The sequence below is a fragment of the Rhineura floridana genome, chromosome 5, assembly GCF_030035675.1.
Source record: "Rhineura floridana isolate rRhiFlo1 chromosome 5, rRhiFlo1.hap2, whole genome shotgun sequence".
NCBI classification, from domain to species: domain Eukaryota; kingdom Metazoa; phylum Chordata; class Lepidosauria; order Squamata; family Rhineuridae; genus Rhineura; species Rhineura floridana.
Genome location: NC_084484.1, coordinates 173,481,168 through 173,499,472, shown reverse-complemented (window position 1 = coordinate 173,499,472; position 18,305 = coordinate 173,481,168). Strand labels below are relative to the sequence as shown.

At 42.7% G+C, this 18,305-nt stretch overlaps 1 protein-coding gene across 3 annotated transcripts in view; it reads left to right on the top strand.

The window, feature by feature from the left end:
* TMEM135 (transmembrane protein 135) overlaps nucleotides 1-18,305 on the top strand; it is a 260,384-nt gene that overhangs the window by 184,585 nt on the left and 57,494 nt on the right. Inside the window, exon 1 of one of the 3 annotated variants that reach the window (XM_061628890.1) lies at nucleotides 16,455-18,107. The exons of 1 other annotated variant lie outside the window; for it this stretch is intronic. In XM_061628890.1, coding sequence (XP_061484874.1) covers nucleotides 17,200-18,107 — 908 coding nt within the window. In that variant the 5' untranslated portion in view covers nucleotides 16,455-17,199. Of the gene's footprint in view, nucleotides 1-16,454; nucleotides 18,108-18,305 lie in introns of those variants that run through there. One more of the 3 variants, XM_061628889.1, reaches the window with a different exon arrangement.

Sequence of the window (18,305 nt, the reverse complement as noted above, 5' to 3'; positions counted from 1 at the left end):
TGCAACATACCTTTTAGAAAATCCGGCAATTTTCTTGAAGTTGTATGGGCAATAGCTTAGACTGGTTGCTATGGTGATTAATCCTTACTAGTGATTCACAATGGACATGTCTTAATTCATCTGTTCTAAACATTGGAAAAGAAAGTGTAAAGCTAGGGTTGCAAGCAGAAACTAGTTATTAAGGATGCAAGAGGTTTCGGTCCATTTATTTTAACAAAAGGCAGCAGTAGGGGGAGAAACTGGCACCCTGGTTCATGCAAATAAGTCTATAGACCAGTTTAATTTTGCTCTCATGTATATATGCATTACATTGCAGCCTCAGACAAAGCTTCCAAACTTGTACTATTAATTTCAGTGACTGTTTGAAAGATCAAAGTCCAAGTCCACTTCTACAGGGATGAATGTGAAAATCACACAAAACAATGTGTGCCAGTTTAACTGCCATTTTTGTTGTGCCTCATTTGTTTTCTGTTTGAAATCTTAATGGAACTTGAGATAGAGTTTGGAAGGTATTCTATTTGCTGCATAATTTTATTTGCAGCACTAGTGTTGGGGTATGTGTGTATGTGAGCAGTGAAACAGGAGACCATTGCAGTTTAGGTAGTGCCTAAGAATCTATGATTCAGGTAACACAATCTTTTCTCCTCCTTTGTTCTCAGAACAGACTACCCATCCATCAGTCAGCTGGGACATTTAACACAACCTTTTCTCTCCCCTTTCTTTTTGCCCTGAACACCTAAGCTTGCTGAAAACAAAAACAAAAGCATGTGTGTTCAAATACCTCTAAAGGCCTAGTTCTCTTCCTCCATTAGCATTTTGATCATTCAGGGAGTTTTTTCCTTGGGACTGTCATAGCATCTGAACGCTCCAATTTCTTTTGTTGCCAATGAGCTTTTTAAAAGGATGAAAGTTGTGTGGTCTGCAGTAATGTTGCATGTTTTGATATTTTGTGATTGTGCCATTTTGGCATATCAGTACTGTATGATGGAAGCCACAGCCAGTTGTGTTGGGTCTTTTCGCAATGAGCAATGTTGAACTATTTCGTTCATGTTACTACTGTATTAGTAAAGTGAGTGGATGGTATTCAGTGCTGGCCCCACTCAAAGTAGACCCACTGAAGTCAACAGACATGACTAACTTAGGTTTATTATTATTTATTTATTTTATAATTAAAATGAGAACAACTCTGTGTCTTGTGTGAGGGTGAACAGGGTGCCAAAATGGGCTTAAAAAGAGGGCAAGATGGAGTCCTTCCTAGACGCGTGAAGGCCCAGAAAAAAACTAGAAAAAATAGGAGGAAAGCATGAGGGAGTTTTTTCAAATTTGTTGGGAAAAAGAGGGGAAAACACACACATAGACACCTGATTTTTTTCTGGTTCCCCCCCCCCAGGCCTTAACATCTCTAGTCCTTCCTGGTGAGGGTAGATGAACTCTTGAGGTTTGCAGGAAAACTTTGATGTCAAGGTTAGAAGTTGTTTATTTACTAGAGTGGTCTGATGAAACATCAAGCCGCTGTTCTGATTTTTCTTCTGATTTTTTCTGGCTGAAAGTGAACCTGACTGCTTTAGGACAGCCAAAATGAGAGTTCAGCATTTGTTTACTTACTGAGTCCGTGAGCATCACACCCTGCTGTTCTTAGGAATGCATCTCTATGGGATGAGGGTGCATTTCTTCACTCCACCTTTCAGTCTAATAAATGAAGCTTTAAAAAAAAATATAAAACCTTTGAAGAAAAAACTAAGTCTTGTAAAATATTCACTTCCATATAGCAAAACCTCTTTCATTTTATTGCAAATAGATGCCATTCTTTTAATTCACCTTCCTTTCAAATTGCTGATTGCATAATGTATTGTGCATCCTGAAGGTGTAGAAATTCTTACTAAACATGTAATTCACTTTACCACTTCTAATTACAATTTTTTTGTGTTGTGCTAGAATTCTCATGCCTTTAAGATTTTTTTTTTTAAAGACAAGCCCTCACCCATCAGCTTGACATTTTGAAATGTAAGAATGTTAATTTGAGTGATTGGTGGAATTTTGTTCCCTGCAGAAGTCAGCAGTGTTCATTCTGGTGGTTAATGAGGATTGATGTCTATTAGTATAATAAAGAAATTAAGCCAGAAGGATAACAAAAAACCCCTAAATGAATTACTGGGTTTTTGAAGCTAAAAATTATGTTATGGAATTATGGGGAGCAATGCAATGTGATTTGCAAAAGCAGCAACTAATAAAGCATTTGATGATGGGTCTCTTTATTAAGCCTGTTGGGAAGCACTGACTGTTCTGATCACAGATTATTGGGTTAAGTTAGTGGTATGTGTTATGAACCAAGAAATGCTTTTAAAAATGTAGGCATTCATTAAATTTTGGAGACTGACATTTCTTTGACTTGTGCACATTTAAGCTTGTGAGGCCACCATGAAATCACTATGTGCTAATGTTATGTAGTGGCTGGCTACAGAAAATTAATAATGTCAGGCAGTATTCCAGGGTGCTGTATACCAGTTACTGGGAACCAGAAGTGAGGAGATTGCTGTTGTGTTCATTCAGCCACTGTGAGAACATGATGCTGGACTAGATACGCCTTGTTCTGTTCCACTATATTGTATATTGTTATGATACCCTCTGAAACAATGACTGGAAGAGCAGACATTCTGCCATTATGGCTTGTGATGCATTGGAAGCTTCCACTGATTAAAAAACATGCTGGCCCACCTTCTGTTGGAAGTGGGTCATTGGCAGCAAGTTACACCAGTACTGGAGCATCTGCACTTAGCTTCTTGTTGCCTTCCAGGTTTGTGCTGTTTATCATATACACAGATACTAGCTCATCAGTATATCATTTTATCTTGTTTGATTTCTAATGCAGTTTTCCCACTACTTCTGCGGAGGATAGATGCACTGGAAGTCCAAAATAAACACACGCACACACAGGTCCATTGCTTTTCTATCTAAGAAGCCCTGAGACAGAAACATGTTTTTGCCCCCACCTTAATTATATTTAACTGTAGCTTCAAAATCTTTCCTAGTTTGCATCTGTATTGGAATTTTTTTAAAGATGCTTTTATTATTTTATTGCTTGTTGTTTGCCACCCTTGGCTTCTTTAGGAGTAAAGGTGGGATGGAAATTAATTAATTAAATCATAAATTAGTTCCTATAGCAGTCAATGAAATTATGTTGAGGGGAGAGTAATGCAGCCCGTCATACAAGTACAAGCTTTGCTTTGCTAGTGACTCACTAAAGCCATAGATGGACTGGGCGAATACCACGTAGAGAGACCACATAGATCGTTCTGTCACAATCCTATAAGATCAGCGAATAGTAGAGTTGGAAGGGGCCTATAAGCCCATCAAGTCCATCCCCCTTGAGGTACATGATGAGGTGTACTCTCTTAAGTGTAGCACCTGCATGCCAAATTAGGACTGTAAGAAGGACACAGTGAGAAGTGCTGTTCTCCTGTGGAATGCCCTTCTCCTGGAGACTTACCCAAAACGCAAGCCTAAGTATGTTCAAGAAGCATATAAGAAATCTTTTTAAAAATTCAGTTGCCTTTGGGTGGCTAAGGATAGAGAGAGATGATCCAATGAGGGCTCATTCACACGGGAGCTGAATTCCATTTTAAAGATGAAGCTTTTTCCATCACGATGGGAGTTTAAAGATTACACTTCCTACCTTCCAATTGGATTGGACTGTGAAAGACCAACACAAATTGTGTTTTCATTTTGACAAATGTGTAGGGCAGTCTAATATCTCAGAGAGGAGGTCAGGTCTCCTGCTCTCCTAGTGCATGCACTATAGCTGCCCAGTTTCCCTGCTTTTTAAAGTTTGGTAGAAATAGCTGTGGGCTATAGATACATTCTTAAACCTCAAGGGTTTTTTGCCTATTAGTGAATCTATACTTAGTCTCTCTGAAACAAGTGGAGGCCTTCTTGAAAATGTATGACTATACCAACATACCACATGAATTTGAAATATATTCTGCAGTAATGACTGAAGCCTTAGTGGGTGAAATTTAATACCTGCTGTAATTCCATTAGCTGTGCCAGTGAGAGGCACATCTGATATTTTTGAGGCAGGGTCCATTTTCTGAGAGTGTTTTATTATACAAGCTCTAATTTAATAAGCTTCCACTTACTATACTGAGGCCCTAGTATCATGCAGTAGATGTTTAGAGGCTTTTTGTTACTGCAAATAACTACTACTGTGCATTCATTACTAAAAAAAATGGGAGGGGGGGCAAAATTGGAAGCATAATGTACACATCTTATGGTACCTTAATTTTGATCCAGCTGCCTCTTGTTTCTGAAATGTTGTGAAAAAAATAACAGAGCAGGAGGACTTTCTTTCAGCTTGGTTCCATGTTTTAGATTAAGTCAGTAAATAATAGTTACTGCAGCTTGTTGATCATTATACTTGGAGTTCTTTCAAAGGGCATTGTTGTGTTTCATAGCCCCATGTGTCTGTTCTGGTGAAACCCACACAATCAGGCTTGCAATGTTGGAAAAAAGTTGAAGAACATCTGGTCCAAATCCCCTGCTTTATGGCCCAAGCCCTGGGATCCACTGGCCCCTTGCAGCTTCCTCATAGCCATAGTGAAGTTGGTTTGGACTGGCTTTGCCCCATCTTTCTGGGCTGAGTTAACTAAGAATGAACGTTCTAATCAAGATGGACAGTGGAAGGCCTAAGAGGTTTTCCAGGGAGAGGCAGATTGTAGGATGTGACAGCATGTCTCCTTTTCTTCCATTCCCAGTTCTCATGTCTTCTCTGGAGATGCTGGGGTTTAAAGAGGAGAGATGTCAGTGCACATGATGAATGGGATTGTGCCTCTTGAATGTCCATTGCAGAGAGAGATTGCAAGTGTATGAGCACATTATCACCTGCTTGTCTGGGGAGGAGTGTGGGTGAGAGTTTTGTCAATGAGAATTCATTTGCACATGTGTTATTTAGCTGTGTCCACTGGCAAATTTCAGACTCACAGGATGACCCTCCAGGGAAAAGTATTATTTCTCTAATGTTCCTGCCACCCCTCTCAAATGCCAGAGGTGCCAATAAAGCTTGATTTGAGTGTGTCCTAGTTATGCGTTTTGATAAACACAGAAAATGGAACTGACATGGTTTTGAGTGCTTGACAGAGTCACGGTGCACCATGGTAAAAGTTCAGCTCTCAAGTTTTGAGAAACCGAATACGTGGTTTATTACAGAAGTAGAAAGGTTGCTTCATTACAGATACAGAATTCAGATATGGACCAACAACTGTTTGGTTAGGGCTATAGTGGAGATAGGGATAGCTGGAACAAGAAGGAGCAACTTGCTGGTAGTATAAGAAGGCTGGATGGAAGATGTGGAAGGCTGACACCCATTAATAAGAAGAGAGGGATAATAGGTGCCTGATAGGCACGTGCAAGGCTGAAATGAGGGCAGAGAGGGAATTCAGGTATAAATTACGCATTGCCTGAAGCAGTGTAACTTGCTTGGAGAGTCAAGCAGCAGGAAAAGATACAGCATTAGAGAGGGAAAGGAAACCAATTCCTTATATCATGGAGACAGTTGTGTGTGTGTGTGTATCTTCAGGGGCTCACTGGGTGGGATAATAGTTCTATTCCAAGACATAGCTTATGGGGTTTTTTAGTGGTCTTCCTTAGACCTGGGATATACCTCTATCCTCCTGACTTCTTACCTTGAGGAGGAATCCAGTTCAGATTGCCAACCAGACTGCTCTAAACTGGGACCAAGAGTAGGCTATGCTAAGTCTTATTGAGGCCTACCTAACTGAATACAGGGGACAGGGGAGACACAGAAGAGGGTAAGCAAAGCTAACTAACTTTGACTGTACTGTTGAAGGGCTGAACACATGTTTAAATTTTGGATTCTTTCTTAGAGGTTTGGTTATGCAAAGTAAAAGTTTCCTAGATGGGGAGGGGAGAATGGTATTTGGGATTCTAAATCTAAGTAGGATCTAAGTTTTCCTGTTATGAGTACAGTAGGGCCCCGCTTTACAGCGTTTCGCTTTACGGCGATTCGCTAATACAGTGGTCTCAGTTAGATGCAATTAGACTAAAGCCCCACTCATACGGTGCTTGTTCCACTTTACAGCGGTTTTCGCTTTACAGCAGGGATCCAGAACGCAGAGCTTGGAAAAGTTACTTTTTTAAACTACAACTCCCATCAGCCCCAGCCAGCATGGCCACTGGATTGGGCTGATGGGAGTTGTAGTTCAAAAAAAGTAACTTTTCCAAGCTCTGCAGAACGTAACCTGCCGTATGAGTGGGGCCCTACTGTAATGAATTAAAAAGTGTGTGGAATGCAAAAGGGGTTATATGTGCACAATTTGAGTGGAGATCTCTATCTTGATGGGTGCTATTGGGTGCCAATGTGTATTTACTGAGGTTGCAGTGCCTCAGACATGGAGCTTTCATACACCAGGACTTCAGGGTGGCCAATGGGTTTTGATTTGGATATTGGGCTAATTTGCGTAGGAAAATGACTTTCCAATTAGAGTAATTTACATAGGAAAAATATCAGTTTGCACTGGAAAATTTTCTCATGCCCTAAAGAGTAATCTAATTTAGCATGTTTATTTTATTTGTATTTCAGTAAACAAGGCTAAAAACTTTGAAACTGCCAAGCTTACTTAATGTATTGGATCTGCAATTGGCATCCATTCATTGTTACTGCATTGTTGCGAGACAGACTATTTTCCACTGAAAAATAAAGCACTGGAAAATTTTCCAGAGAAATCCCCAATTTGGAAGATTTTCTACCCCACTTCACTGGGGAAATGGAAATGGACTGCCTTCAAGTTGATTCTGACTTATGGCGACCCTATGAATAGGGTTTTCATGGTAAGCGGTATTCTGAGGTGGTTTCATGGTAAGCGGTATTCAGAGGTGGTTTACCATTGCCTTCCTCTGAGGCTGAGAGGCATTGACTGGCCCAAGGTCACCCAGTGAGCTTCATGGCCGTGTGGGGATTTAAACCCTGGTCTCCCAGGTTGTAGTCCAACACTCAAACCACTATGCCACATTTTCACTGGGAAAAACACAACTATGCTTGGGTTACCTGGCATTGCTTTGATATGTGGGCTCTACTCAACTCTCCAATGTCTTTTGAAGAGTTATGATTGCTCATGATCATCCTAGAGAGGAGGTACTTCTGATACTCTCTATCATTTCTCTTTGCAATACATTAGCAGGAATCAGTTCACTTGACCTCCATGGGAACTTAATCCAATGCAGAAATGCAAATTATCAGAAGGAACAAGCAGTTTGGGGGCAACAGCAGCCAGGGAACGCAATGGAACTGTCTGGTCAGTGCATTTAAAAAAAAATCCACCACAGGCAAAACTTGAGAGGTTTCCAGGGGCCACATAAAACCTTTTGGAGGGGTCACATATGGCCTATGGGCTGTAGATTAGCTATCCTGTTCTAATGTTCTCACATGTCCTTGCATAACAAGTGAGAGTCACTCCTGGTTTAGGAGCTAAACAGCATCTTCCAACCTTGGACTACAACTCCCATCATTCTTAGCCAGGATGGCCAACGGATGGGACCAAAGACTCAAAAAGACTGTGCAAAAGATTCATCTTGTTCTGTAAGGCTCTGCTTAGTTCACTATCCTGGACAAGGAACTCCGGAAACTAAAGCTTCCAATGGAGATTTCTTAAACCAGGGTACTGGAGCACAGTTAATATGGCAATAAGACTGAGCTCCTCAGTATCAACAGCCATAACACTCACTATGACACACTATTTATTTATTTATTTAATTTATATCCTGCCCTTCCTCCCGAGGGAGCCCAGGGCAGCAAACATAAAACCATATAACACAAAGAAGAAGAAAAATACTAAAAACAGTTTAAAACATTCCAAAAACACAATTACAATTAAAAGCATTCTAAAGCATATTTAAAATATAGTAAGATACAGTTAGAAATATTCTAAAACACAGCTTAAAAACAGTCTTTCATCAGTGACCTTCAGGTTGCCAGGACAGTCCTCTTCAGCCATCAAATTCAGTTTTCAAATTCCTCCAGAAAGTTAATAGTGATGGAGACAGATGCACCTCACTTAGGAGGGCATTCCACAAATGGGGAACCACCACTGAAAAGGCCCTGTCATGGACTAATGCTAGTCAGGCAGCGCTCAGTGGCGGCCCCACCAAAAAGGTCTCACCAGCCAATCTTATGCTTGTCCTTACAGGAAGCCAATTTCACCTTCTTGTAGCACAAGAAGAAAATCCCATGCCACATGCGCAAGAAAGAAAAAGGACGAGGGGAAGTTTCCAGCCAGTCTGTCAGGCAGGGAAGGGGGATTTTTTCATTGCAGCTTCATTCCCACATGCCAGAATGTTTGATGCTCCACCTGGGGATCTGAAACTCTCTTTTTAGCTCTTTTCACTCGCGAACGTTTCTGTTTTTACCTTTTTCTGTGCAGCCGATTTGATGCAGCTGCCCTTTGTTACTCAAGCTGCCATCTTCACCCTTTTGATCAAAATGGAAGTTTACCGTCTCCCCCTTGTCTGCTTTTTGGTGGTAGCTTGGGAGAGGGGCACCTGGGATTAACTGATACTGGCCCTCTCCAGACAGTGAATTGTATCCCCTCCTGGACTGTATTGCTTTTCGTTTCTCCAGATCCAGTTGCAGTAAAAATACTGCAATGCTCTGCCTGGAGACAACAAGCACTGGAAAAATGACACAACTGGCCACCGATTTCAACCCCTCACCCCACTCCTGCACCATTATCAGTTAATAGTGGTGCCTCTATTTCAGATATGTGATGGCCTCTCTGAACCAGGAAGGTGTTTACCTGCAAGGTGAGCTGGTAGTAATGGGAGAAGCTTTTAAAGGCTAGGGTTTCAGGCGTCTGTATCTAGAGCCATCCCTGGAGGAAGAATGAACCAGTCTCCTCCTCCCTTTCCTTTTTAGGTCTCCTCTGTCAATCACAAAGCTCTTTTGTCCTCTTAATGCATTGATGTGACTGGCCTTTGGCTGTTAATCATGTTCCTGTCATCCTCAGATGCAAAAATAAAAGGGATAGAGGAAATAGCTCTTCTGGTTTTCAGGGCCTTGTAGAATATGTTGCTTGAGGCTACAGCAGACCTCTGAGTCCCAGCTGCCCAGAATGCTTTTTCTTTAGTGATTGGATCACCAACAATGATGTGCATTACCCTTGCAGCTTCAGTTCATTGCTGAGAACAAGGCTGATGTTACAAGGCTGATAATGGGAAAGCAATTGAGCTTCACAGATTTGATTTCTGTCTTTGGGCCTGGTATAGAAGTGCCACATTTTGAAAGTGGAAGCACCCTGTGCGTTAAACTTCCGGCAGGTTTCAGATTAAATTTCCAGATTATTATATTTTTTAAAGTTTGTATTTTCAGGCCTCGTTCCCTCCTTAGAGTCATAGAATAGTAGAGTTGGAAGGGGCCTATAAGGCCATCTAGTCCAACCCCCTGCTCAATGCAGGAATCCAAATCAAAGCATTCCCAAAAGATGGCTGTCCAGCTGCGTCTTGCATGCCTCCAGTGTCGGAGAGCCCACTACCTCTCTAGGTAATTGGTTTCATTGTCGTATGGCTCTAACAGTTAGGAGGTTTTTCCTGATGTTCAGTTGAAATCTGGCTTCTTGCAACTTGAGCCCATTATTCCGTGTCCTGTACTCTGGGACGATCAAGAAGAGATCCCAGCCCTCCTTTGTGTGACAACCTTTCATGTACTTGAAGAGTGCTATCATATCTCCCCTCAGTCTTCTCTTCTCCAGGCTAAACATGCCCAGCTCTTTCAGTCTCTCCTCATAGGGCTTTGTTTCCAGTCCCCTGATCATCCTTGTTGCCCTCCTCTGAACCTGTTCCAGTTTGTCTGCATCCTTCTTGAAGTGTGGAGACCAGAACTGGATGCAGTATTCAAGATGAGGCCTAACCAGTGCTGAATAGAGGGGAACTAATACTTCATGAGATTTGGAAACTATACTTCTGTTAATGCAGCCTAATATACCATTTGCCTTTTTTGCAGCCGCATCGCACTGTTGGCTCATATTCAGCTTGTGATCAACGACAATTCCAAGATCCTTCTCAGATGTTATTAGCTGTGCCTCCCAATTAGCTGTGGGAGAAGACTGAGCCAAAGTAGGAATTGAGCACTTCCACCTTTTCTTTGTCATCTGTTATCATTTTGCAATCCTCATTGAGTAGCTGTACCACCATTTCTTTTCTCTGTCTTTTACTATGGATGTACCTGAAGAAAGCTTTTTGTTGCTTTTAGCATCCCTCGCTAACCTCAGCTCATTCTCAGCTTTAGCCTTCCTGACACCATCCCTGCAATTCCATGATACCTGCCTGTACTCTTCCTTTGTGGCCTAGCCTTCTTTCCACTTCCTGTATGTGTCCTTTTTTGTTTTCAGGTCCTCTCTAAGCTTTTTGTGAAGCCACAAAATGTATTAGGTTTCCCACAAAGTAATAGTTTATTCTTTATTTTACATGTTGCAATCCTTAACATTTTTGCTGCTGTTACTGCCTGCAGCGCTGCCCTAGCATTTCTTTGATACTACCATATAATCATGTTTTGTGATTTAGCTCCATAGAAGTTGGCGCACACTGTAGATAACATGGTAGTCCTTTGGGTAGGACTCTTGGGCAATTGTGTGCAGATATACTTCTTGAATGGCTTTACTTATGAATGAACCTGCATAGGATAGGGCTATATATTTATTACAATCATATAGTTAACTTTGCTGCTTAAAATAGGCATTCTGTCATCTAAAATAGGGTTGGAGAACTTCTGGCCCATGGACCAAATTTGGCATGGAATTGGTCCCAAGTTGGCTTGTTTTCCCCAACCATACCCACCCGCCCCGCATGTCAGACGTGACATCAAGTGCGGGGAAGGTAGAGATGCAGCTGAATTGGCTGCACGATCAGTGTCATAATCATGTCAGGTGATTGACAAATGGGTTGTCCTGTCCACCTGTCACAGTTGGCCAAAAAGGTTTCCCACTCTTTATCTAAGGTATGAACACCCTGTAGCTGTAACTTCTGTTTACAGGGGAAGGGCCGTATCTGTGCTTTGCATGCAAGATATCCCTCATTCAATCCCCAGCATCTCCAGGTAGGACTGGGAGAGACTCCTGCCAGAAATCCTGGAGATCTGCTAGCAGTCAGTCTTGATTATACTGAGCTACATGGACCATTAGTCGGACTTGATATAAGACAGCTTTCTATTGTTGTGAGTTTGGGGGGTTGAGATGGATAATTCCTATAAGTCCCCTTCCAGCATCTGATTTGGAATCCTGTGCCTGGAGTGAGAAACTTGCTCTGCTGGTCAGATGAGTTTCTTTGTTAAGCTAATAGAGAGGCCAGGTGGATTAATGGGTCTATCAGGTGCCCATCAACTGATGAATGGGCCAGGGAGATCCTTTTGTCATTGAAACTCTTCAGGAGAGCTTCCCCCCCCCTTCTGGGGCCAAGGAGAGGTTTGTGTTTTTCAGTGTGTCTGGGAAAGGCTGGGAACTGGAGGCAGGCAGAGAGACTGGCTCTCTGCACTGTGGCTTTAGGATGCCTCCTGTAACCTGATGGAAAAGCTGGATATTGGACTGCTGATGCCTTGAACCCCTCCATCCTAAGCTCAGGTTGGCATGAGTGTACAGTAGGGCCCTGCTTTTCGGTGTTCTGCTAATATGGTGGTGCCAGCGGGGCGATCAGCTGTAGTGCGGGGAGCTCCAGATGCCGTGCTCCAGCTGAGAGCGATCAGCTGTAGCGTGAGAGCTCCCCGCGCTAAAGCTGATCACTGTCAGCTGGAGCGCGGTGGCTGGAGCTCCCCGCTTTACAGTTGACTGCTGTCAGCTGGAGCATGGCGGCTGGAGCTCCCTGCACTACAGCTGATCGCTGTCAGCTGGAGCGTGGGGGCTGGAGCTCCCCGTGCTACAGCTGATTGCATGCTACAGCTGAAGCATGGGGAGCTCGCGCGCTACAGCTGATCACTGTCAGCTGAAGCGTGGTGGCTGGAATACAGTAGGGCCCCACTTTCCGGTGGTTTTCGCTTTTCGGCGGGGGCCTGGAACATAACCTGCCATATGAGTGGAGCCCTACTGTAAATAAATAAACCATATTTCATAAAGACACCACAGCCTCCGCTGACCTTCTTCCCAAAGAAACCAAACCCAGGGCAAGCGCAGGGATCCCTGGAAATCTCACCGCACAGAGATTGGGGTGGCACACAAAGCTATTTTCTGTTTCTCTTTAAGGCTGCAATCCTGTAACCACATACCAGGAAATAACCCCCATTGAATTCCATTGACTTAATTCTGAATAGACTCTAGACTCTTATTCAGACAAGATTGGAGTGAGCCTTTTTATCATACACACACAGCCTCTTAATTCATCCTTTTATATCAGCAAGCAAACTATGTTTAACAGCTTTAGAGTAAGGTAACATACTAAGCCATTGGTTAACGTTGTCTTGATAACCTGGTTTATTCCAAAACCATTAACCATAGTTTCCTGGTTTGGATAAAATAGAAGCTATAGTTATTTGAAGGATGTGTGGCTTGTTTGTTGACTTGAGTGAAGGGGTTGCATGCACACCCACAAGGCTTGTTCATATCTCAGTTGAACAATAGCACTGTAAGTTTTGTCAGTTTTTTGTATAAACACACTCCAGGTAATGTCAACGCTGACTTAAAAAAAGCATTAAATACTAAAACGCAGAAGTTTTCATACAACCACCACTGTTAAAAAGAACAATAAAAAACTTGGTGCCGTATTTTGTTCAAACCAATGTGTTTACAATAGCTTTTAAATATGACAGTACATCAGGACCATGATTCCTAATGCGTTTTTATATCAGGAGGTGTGGAGCAAAAAAGAAGAAGAAAATAAACCTTCTACAACTGTAAAATGTCCTCATTTTATTCTGTGTCAAATTCATCTTTGCATAACATTGTGCAAGTGTAAGCTCTCAATTGATTTTATATACAAGATAGTGTTACATTATCAGCTGGCCTGATAATAATCAATTTAGATAAACATGTTTCCACAAAGTGTGTTTTCAGAGATGGTTTGCACATTTTGAGAGATTTCTAGAAATTAAAGGTAAAGGTGTCCCCGCACTTGTAGTGCGAGCCGTTTCCGACTCTTAGGGTGACGTCTTGCGACGTTTACTAGGCAGACCGTATATATGGGGTGGGATTGCCAGTTCCGTCCCCGGCCTTTCTTTACCCCACAGCATATGCCGGGCACTCATTTTACCGACCACGGATGGATGGAAGGCTGAGTGGACCTTAGCACAGCAGAAATGCATACCTGTTACTTTCAGACATTGTGAAATACTTAGAATTATGTTCCTATGAGTTAACATGTTAGTAGCCCAGGGTCAGAAAAGAAAAAGCTACTTTGTGGTGAGACGTTTCTGGTTTTCTCTTTGGCATTTTGCCATAAGATAAGTACAAGATTATTGGAGGGTGAGCAATATGCAAACAGATAATGATATGAAACTAGCCTAGCTCCCACACAGTTTGACTTGCCAAGTGACTGATTTTCAAAATATTTGCATCCCTCCCGCCCCTCTTCTGTTGACATGTAGAGATGCAGTGATGGTGGAGTTACTAGGCCATCCAGATTTCAGCTGGAACCTTTTTTGTACTTTATGTGCTGCAGGCTATGTTGTTGTTGTTAAAATTCATATCCTGCCCTTCCTCCCAAAAGGAGACTAGGGCAGCAAATAAGTGATAAAGCAATACAAACATCTTAAAAGCAAAACATCTTAAAAACAATTCCAGTACAGATGCAGACTGGGATAAGGTCTTTTTAAAAAAGGCAAATTGGAAGAGGAAGGTCTTCAGTAGGCACAGAAAAGACAATTGAGACTGTGCCTGTCTAATATTTAACGGGAGGGAATTTGTAAGGGTATGTGCCATCCTATATGACCCCCCCCCAAAGCTTTTCTCTGGTCCTCAAAGATAGCTCCCCCCCAAAAAAAATCTTTGGGGCTGGAAGTTTTTTGTTTTTAAATTTTATTTTTGACTGATAACAATGTTCATACTGTTGTCCAGGTTCTCAATTGTTCTTGTTGGAAAAATGTGTTATGTTTCTGGGGAGAAGCCCCTCCAAAGTGGCAGCCATTTGCAAGCTCCAGCTCACTTCCATTTTCAGAGCAGTTCCGCAGTGCTCAGGAGCAGTCGTGTGCGTTTAGGTCTCCTGCTACCGTAGCAGCTGTGTGCTGTCCACTTCTCCCACTACCACAGGGAATGCGACTCTCCAGGACTCTCTGTCAGGCCCTTGGGACTCTCCTCAGGCCACACCCCCTCACTAGCCACACTCCTCACCAACGCAGCTTTGCACCTTCCTTGAGCGTTTTTTCCTGTCTAGAATGTGTCTTTGAACTCTGGTAATGATTCTTGCTTGCCTGGATGGAGCATAGAGAAGGACGTGTGAGGAAATTAACATTTGTTGCTTCATCCACTTTTGCTCCTGCCCCCCCCCCACCATCACCGGCATGTGGCCCTCAGAAAGTTGCCTAGAAGAGAATGTGGTCCCTGAACTAAAAAAGGCTGTGCACCCTTGTGCTACCACTAGCCACTTGCTGTGGTACCTTCAGCTTGCAGGAGATGTACATTCTTGTTCCTTTCACCAGTGTTGCCGTCTGTGTGCGTGCTTGTTTGTTCATTCTCGCCTACTTCTGCTGAGTGCGTGTGCATGCACATGTGCAGGCTACTTATCTTCTGAATGTGTGTGTGTTGTGTTAATGTGGCATTATTATCAATAGGTCTTCTCTGAGTAGGACTTAGTTGAATACAACCCCCAGGAAGCTGATTTATACCAAGTCAGACTATTGGTCCATCTGTCTCAGTAATGTTGACACTGACCGGCAGCTGTTCTCCAGGGTTGCAGACGGGGGTCTTTCCCAGCCCTACCAGGAGATGTCGGGGGGGTTAACCTGGGGCCTTCAGCATGCAAAGCAGATGCTGTACCACTGAGCTACAGCCCTTCCCTAAATGTCATTAAACATTAAAATGTCATTAAAGAAACCCCCATCCTTGGTTGACCTAACACTGATCCTGAAAAGCCATCCTGCATATAGGTAGTTCTCTCAACCCTAAAAATAAGTGTCCCTTGGGAGGAAATTCTATAATTAAGAACTCCTCTCTTGGCTTCTCAAATGGAACCCCCTTATGGATTGCAGATACTATAACTGAAGCAATTTTTATTTTATTATTACACTTATATCCCACCTTTTCTCCAAGAAGCTCAGGGTGGAGTATATGGTCTTACTCCTCCCTATTTTATCCTCACAATAATCCTTTGAAGTAGGTTAGGCTGAGAGACAGTGACTAGTCCAAGGGCACTCAGTGAGCTTCATAGCTAAGTAGAGTTTCAAACCCTGGTCTCCCAGGTCTTAGTCTAACATGCTAAACCACTACAACGCACTGGGAGCCACTTACAAGAGCCGCTGGTAGGTTCTAGTGTTCTGGAGCCTTGCACATACTAAGATAGGTGTTGAGAATATGAGAACGCCAGACCTTTGCCAAGTCTGTACAAGACTTTGAACAAGGGAGGTTGCATATTCTAGCAACTGCATTTTTGTCTGTTTCTTATTCTTTCAACTAAGAAGGAACACTGTGGGTCATCTTTTACATATGTTGTAAGTGTTTTCAGATATTCTTAATGCTTTGAATTTTTTAAAATATTGTTGCTTTACCACTTTGGTGTTTGCCACCCTGGGCTCCTTTGGGAGGAAGAGTGAAATGGAAATTTAATAAATAATCATCATCTTGTTGAACTCCTTACCTTAAGGCATCTTCGACTTCAGGCTTTCTTTTTAACCTGCTCTTGGTGATGTGAGGAAAACTGCAACTGTAGTCACCACAGCAGGACTTTATTTCTTTTTGTGCTTGCATACAAAGAAAAAGAAATCTAGACAGCTTGGATTCATCTGGTTGTGGACCTGTACGGGCCTTGTCACTTTTGACAGTGTTATATTTTGGATGGTCAGAAAAATTGTCTGGCACATTCATTAAGGAGACATCTAGTGACTGAATCCAAAGCCCTTGGGAGAGGATGAACCTCTTCCATATGTGAAGAACACTAGATGGTTCCTGCTGGACTGAATAACAGGAAATTGTTTCACAGCAGTGTGCTTTATCTTCCTTTTCTTTCTTTTGAAAACTATGCCAGTGAACCCCTTGATTGTACAACTGTAGAGGGGATTAATCTGGAGCTTGCTACTTCCTTTTTTTTTTTTTAACTTCAGCAGCGTTGGTTTTTACCTCAAATTCTTCACATGCACTTTCCTGTGACTTCCATCTGCCCCTACTTAAGGCTAGTTTTGGCAGCACCTTCAATAACCTTTCTGGAGACGTTTCCCTGACTTTATCCTCTTTCCTTTCTTGCTGCCTAGAGTTATTCGGTCCTGTAGATGGGCAAAGCAATCCAACTCAGGGAAGCCAGCATATGCGGTGCCAGCATAAGAGAAGCCAGCGTAAAGTTCTGCCGCATCCAACTGCCGTTCAGGAGCCTCTGGGTTGGCTGAATGCTGGCTTATCCAGGAGCTGTGTGCAGGGACCAGAAAGAAAAAGCCTGCTTTCCCAAATACCCCTGCCGCGGAGTAAGCTCTCTCTACTGACTTCTATTGTATTAATTTTTTTAGACCAACCTTTTTCCTGGCATAACGTTTGCCTGAATTGGGACCTGCAGGAGCACTCCGAACATGGGTTGGATGTCCCCTCACCTTAAGGATGTCCCCTAAGTCCCCTCACCTCAGCCCCCCCCCTGACATGCCCCCATTAACTGTTGGCCAGTAAAGCAATCTATGTGACTCACAGACAGAGGTTTTGCAGAGAAAAGGAAACCTGAAGAAAACGGGTTAACTTGAGCAACAGTGAGTGCCAGAGTTGTCAAGGCCAGCAGATGGTTGGCAAGGGCAACGGCTCTGATAAGAGCAGCTCTCGCGGAAGCTCTAGTGTGGGGGAAAAATTGTATGGAGAGAGGACTGCGTTTGAAACTTATTGTCAGTAAAAGACTCTTACAAAGAACTTTGCCTGGCCTGGATTATTTCTGGTTCTGCACAGCTCCAGAGTCGCTTCTCAACGCACACACGCCAACAGGGGTTATGGGCCCAGCGTACAGTCCAAAGTAAGAGGTTCTGGTGCTGTTTGGATCGGTTGTTGCAGAGGAAAGAAGCAGCAAGAGAGAGGCAAGTAAAGAGTGGACAACATGGCTATAAACCTGTCATCCGGGATGCCGATGGAGAGATTGAATGCAGTTAATTACTCCAGTTGGAAATGGAGAATGAAAGCAGTTCTGGTCAAGGAAGATTTATTTGACGCGGTGGAAAATCCCCCTCCGGCCGCTCCATCAGCAGCGTGGACGAAGAAAGACGAGAAAGCGAAGGCTTTTATTACTCTGGGGCTGTCTGATACACAATTGTTGCTAGTAAGTAATGAGCCGACAGCTCATCAAATGTGGGAAAAGCTAAGAGCCGCTCATGTGCAGCAAACCGCAGGAAGCCGGCTGTGTTTAGCGCGAAAACTATATCAGATGTGTTTTACTGATGAAGTGACTATGAGTGAGCATCTTGCTGAATTTCGACGATTATTTGGAGATCTTCAAGATAGAGGAGTGACTCACAGTGACATTCAGATAGTTTATATAATCTTGTCTTCATTTGATCATAAATGGGACACTTTGGTTACTAGTATGGAGACATTGCCAGATGGAACTTTAACTCTGGACTTTGTAGAGCAAAAACTGCAACAGGAATGGAACAGAAGACATGAGAGTAAAAGGACTGAGTTCAAAGAGGCTGAAGCTGCTCAACAAAAGTATCCAAGAAACAGGCAAGAAAATAAAATATGTTATTTTTGTGGGTCCCGAGGACATATACAAAAACAGTGTTTGAGTAAGAAAAGAAGAAACAGGGACTATGGATGGCAGAAATCCAGTGTGAACTTTATTACTGAGGAGGACAATAAAACACTTAACTCTAAATGGCTTCTAGATAGCGGGGCGTCAAACTGCCTAATTACGGACGCAAGCTGGTTTTACACTTCAAAGCCTGTTCAAGAGAAGATTTATCTAGCTGACGGATCGTCACGGGACGCAATTGCGAAGGGGACGATCAGGTTGAGTAATCTGAGAACAATATTAACAAATGTACTTTTGGTTCCTGATTTAAAATGTAACATTCTGTCAATAAGAAAACTAACTCAGATAGGTTGTAAAGTATATTTTGAAGGAAATAGATGCATTGTGCAGAAAGGTGATGAGATATGTATGAAGGGGAAATTGCAGGACTCAATGTTTATGGTACAGAGTGAGCA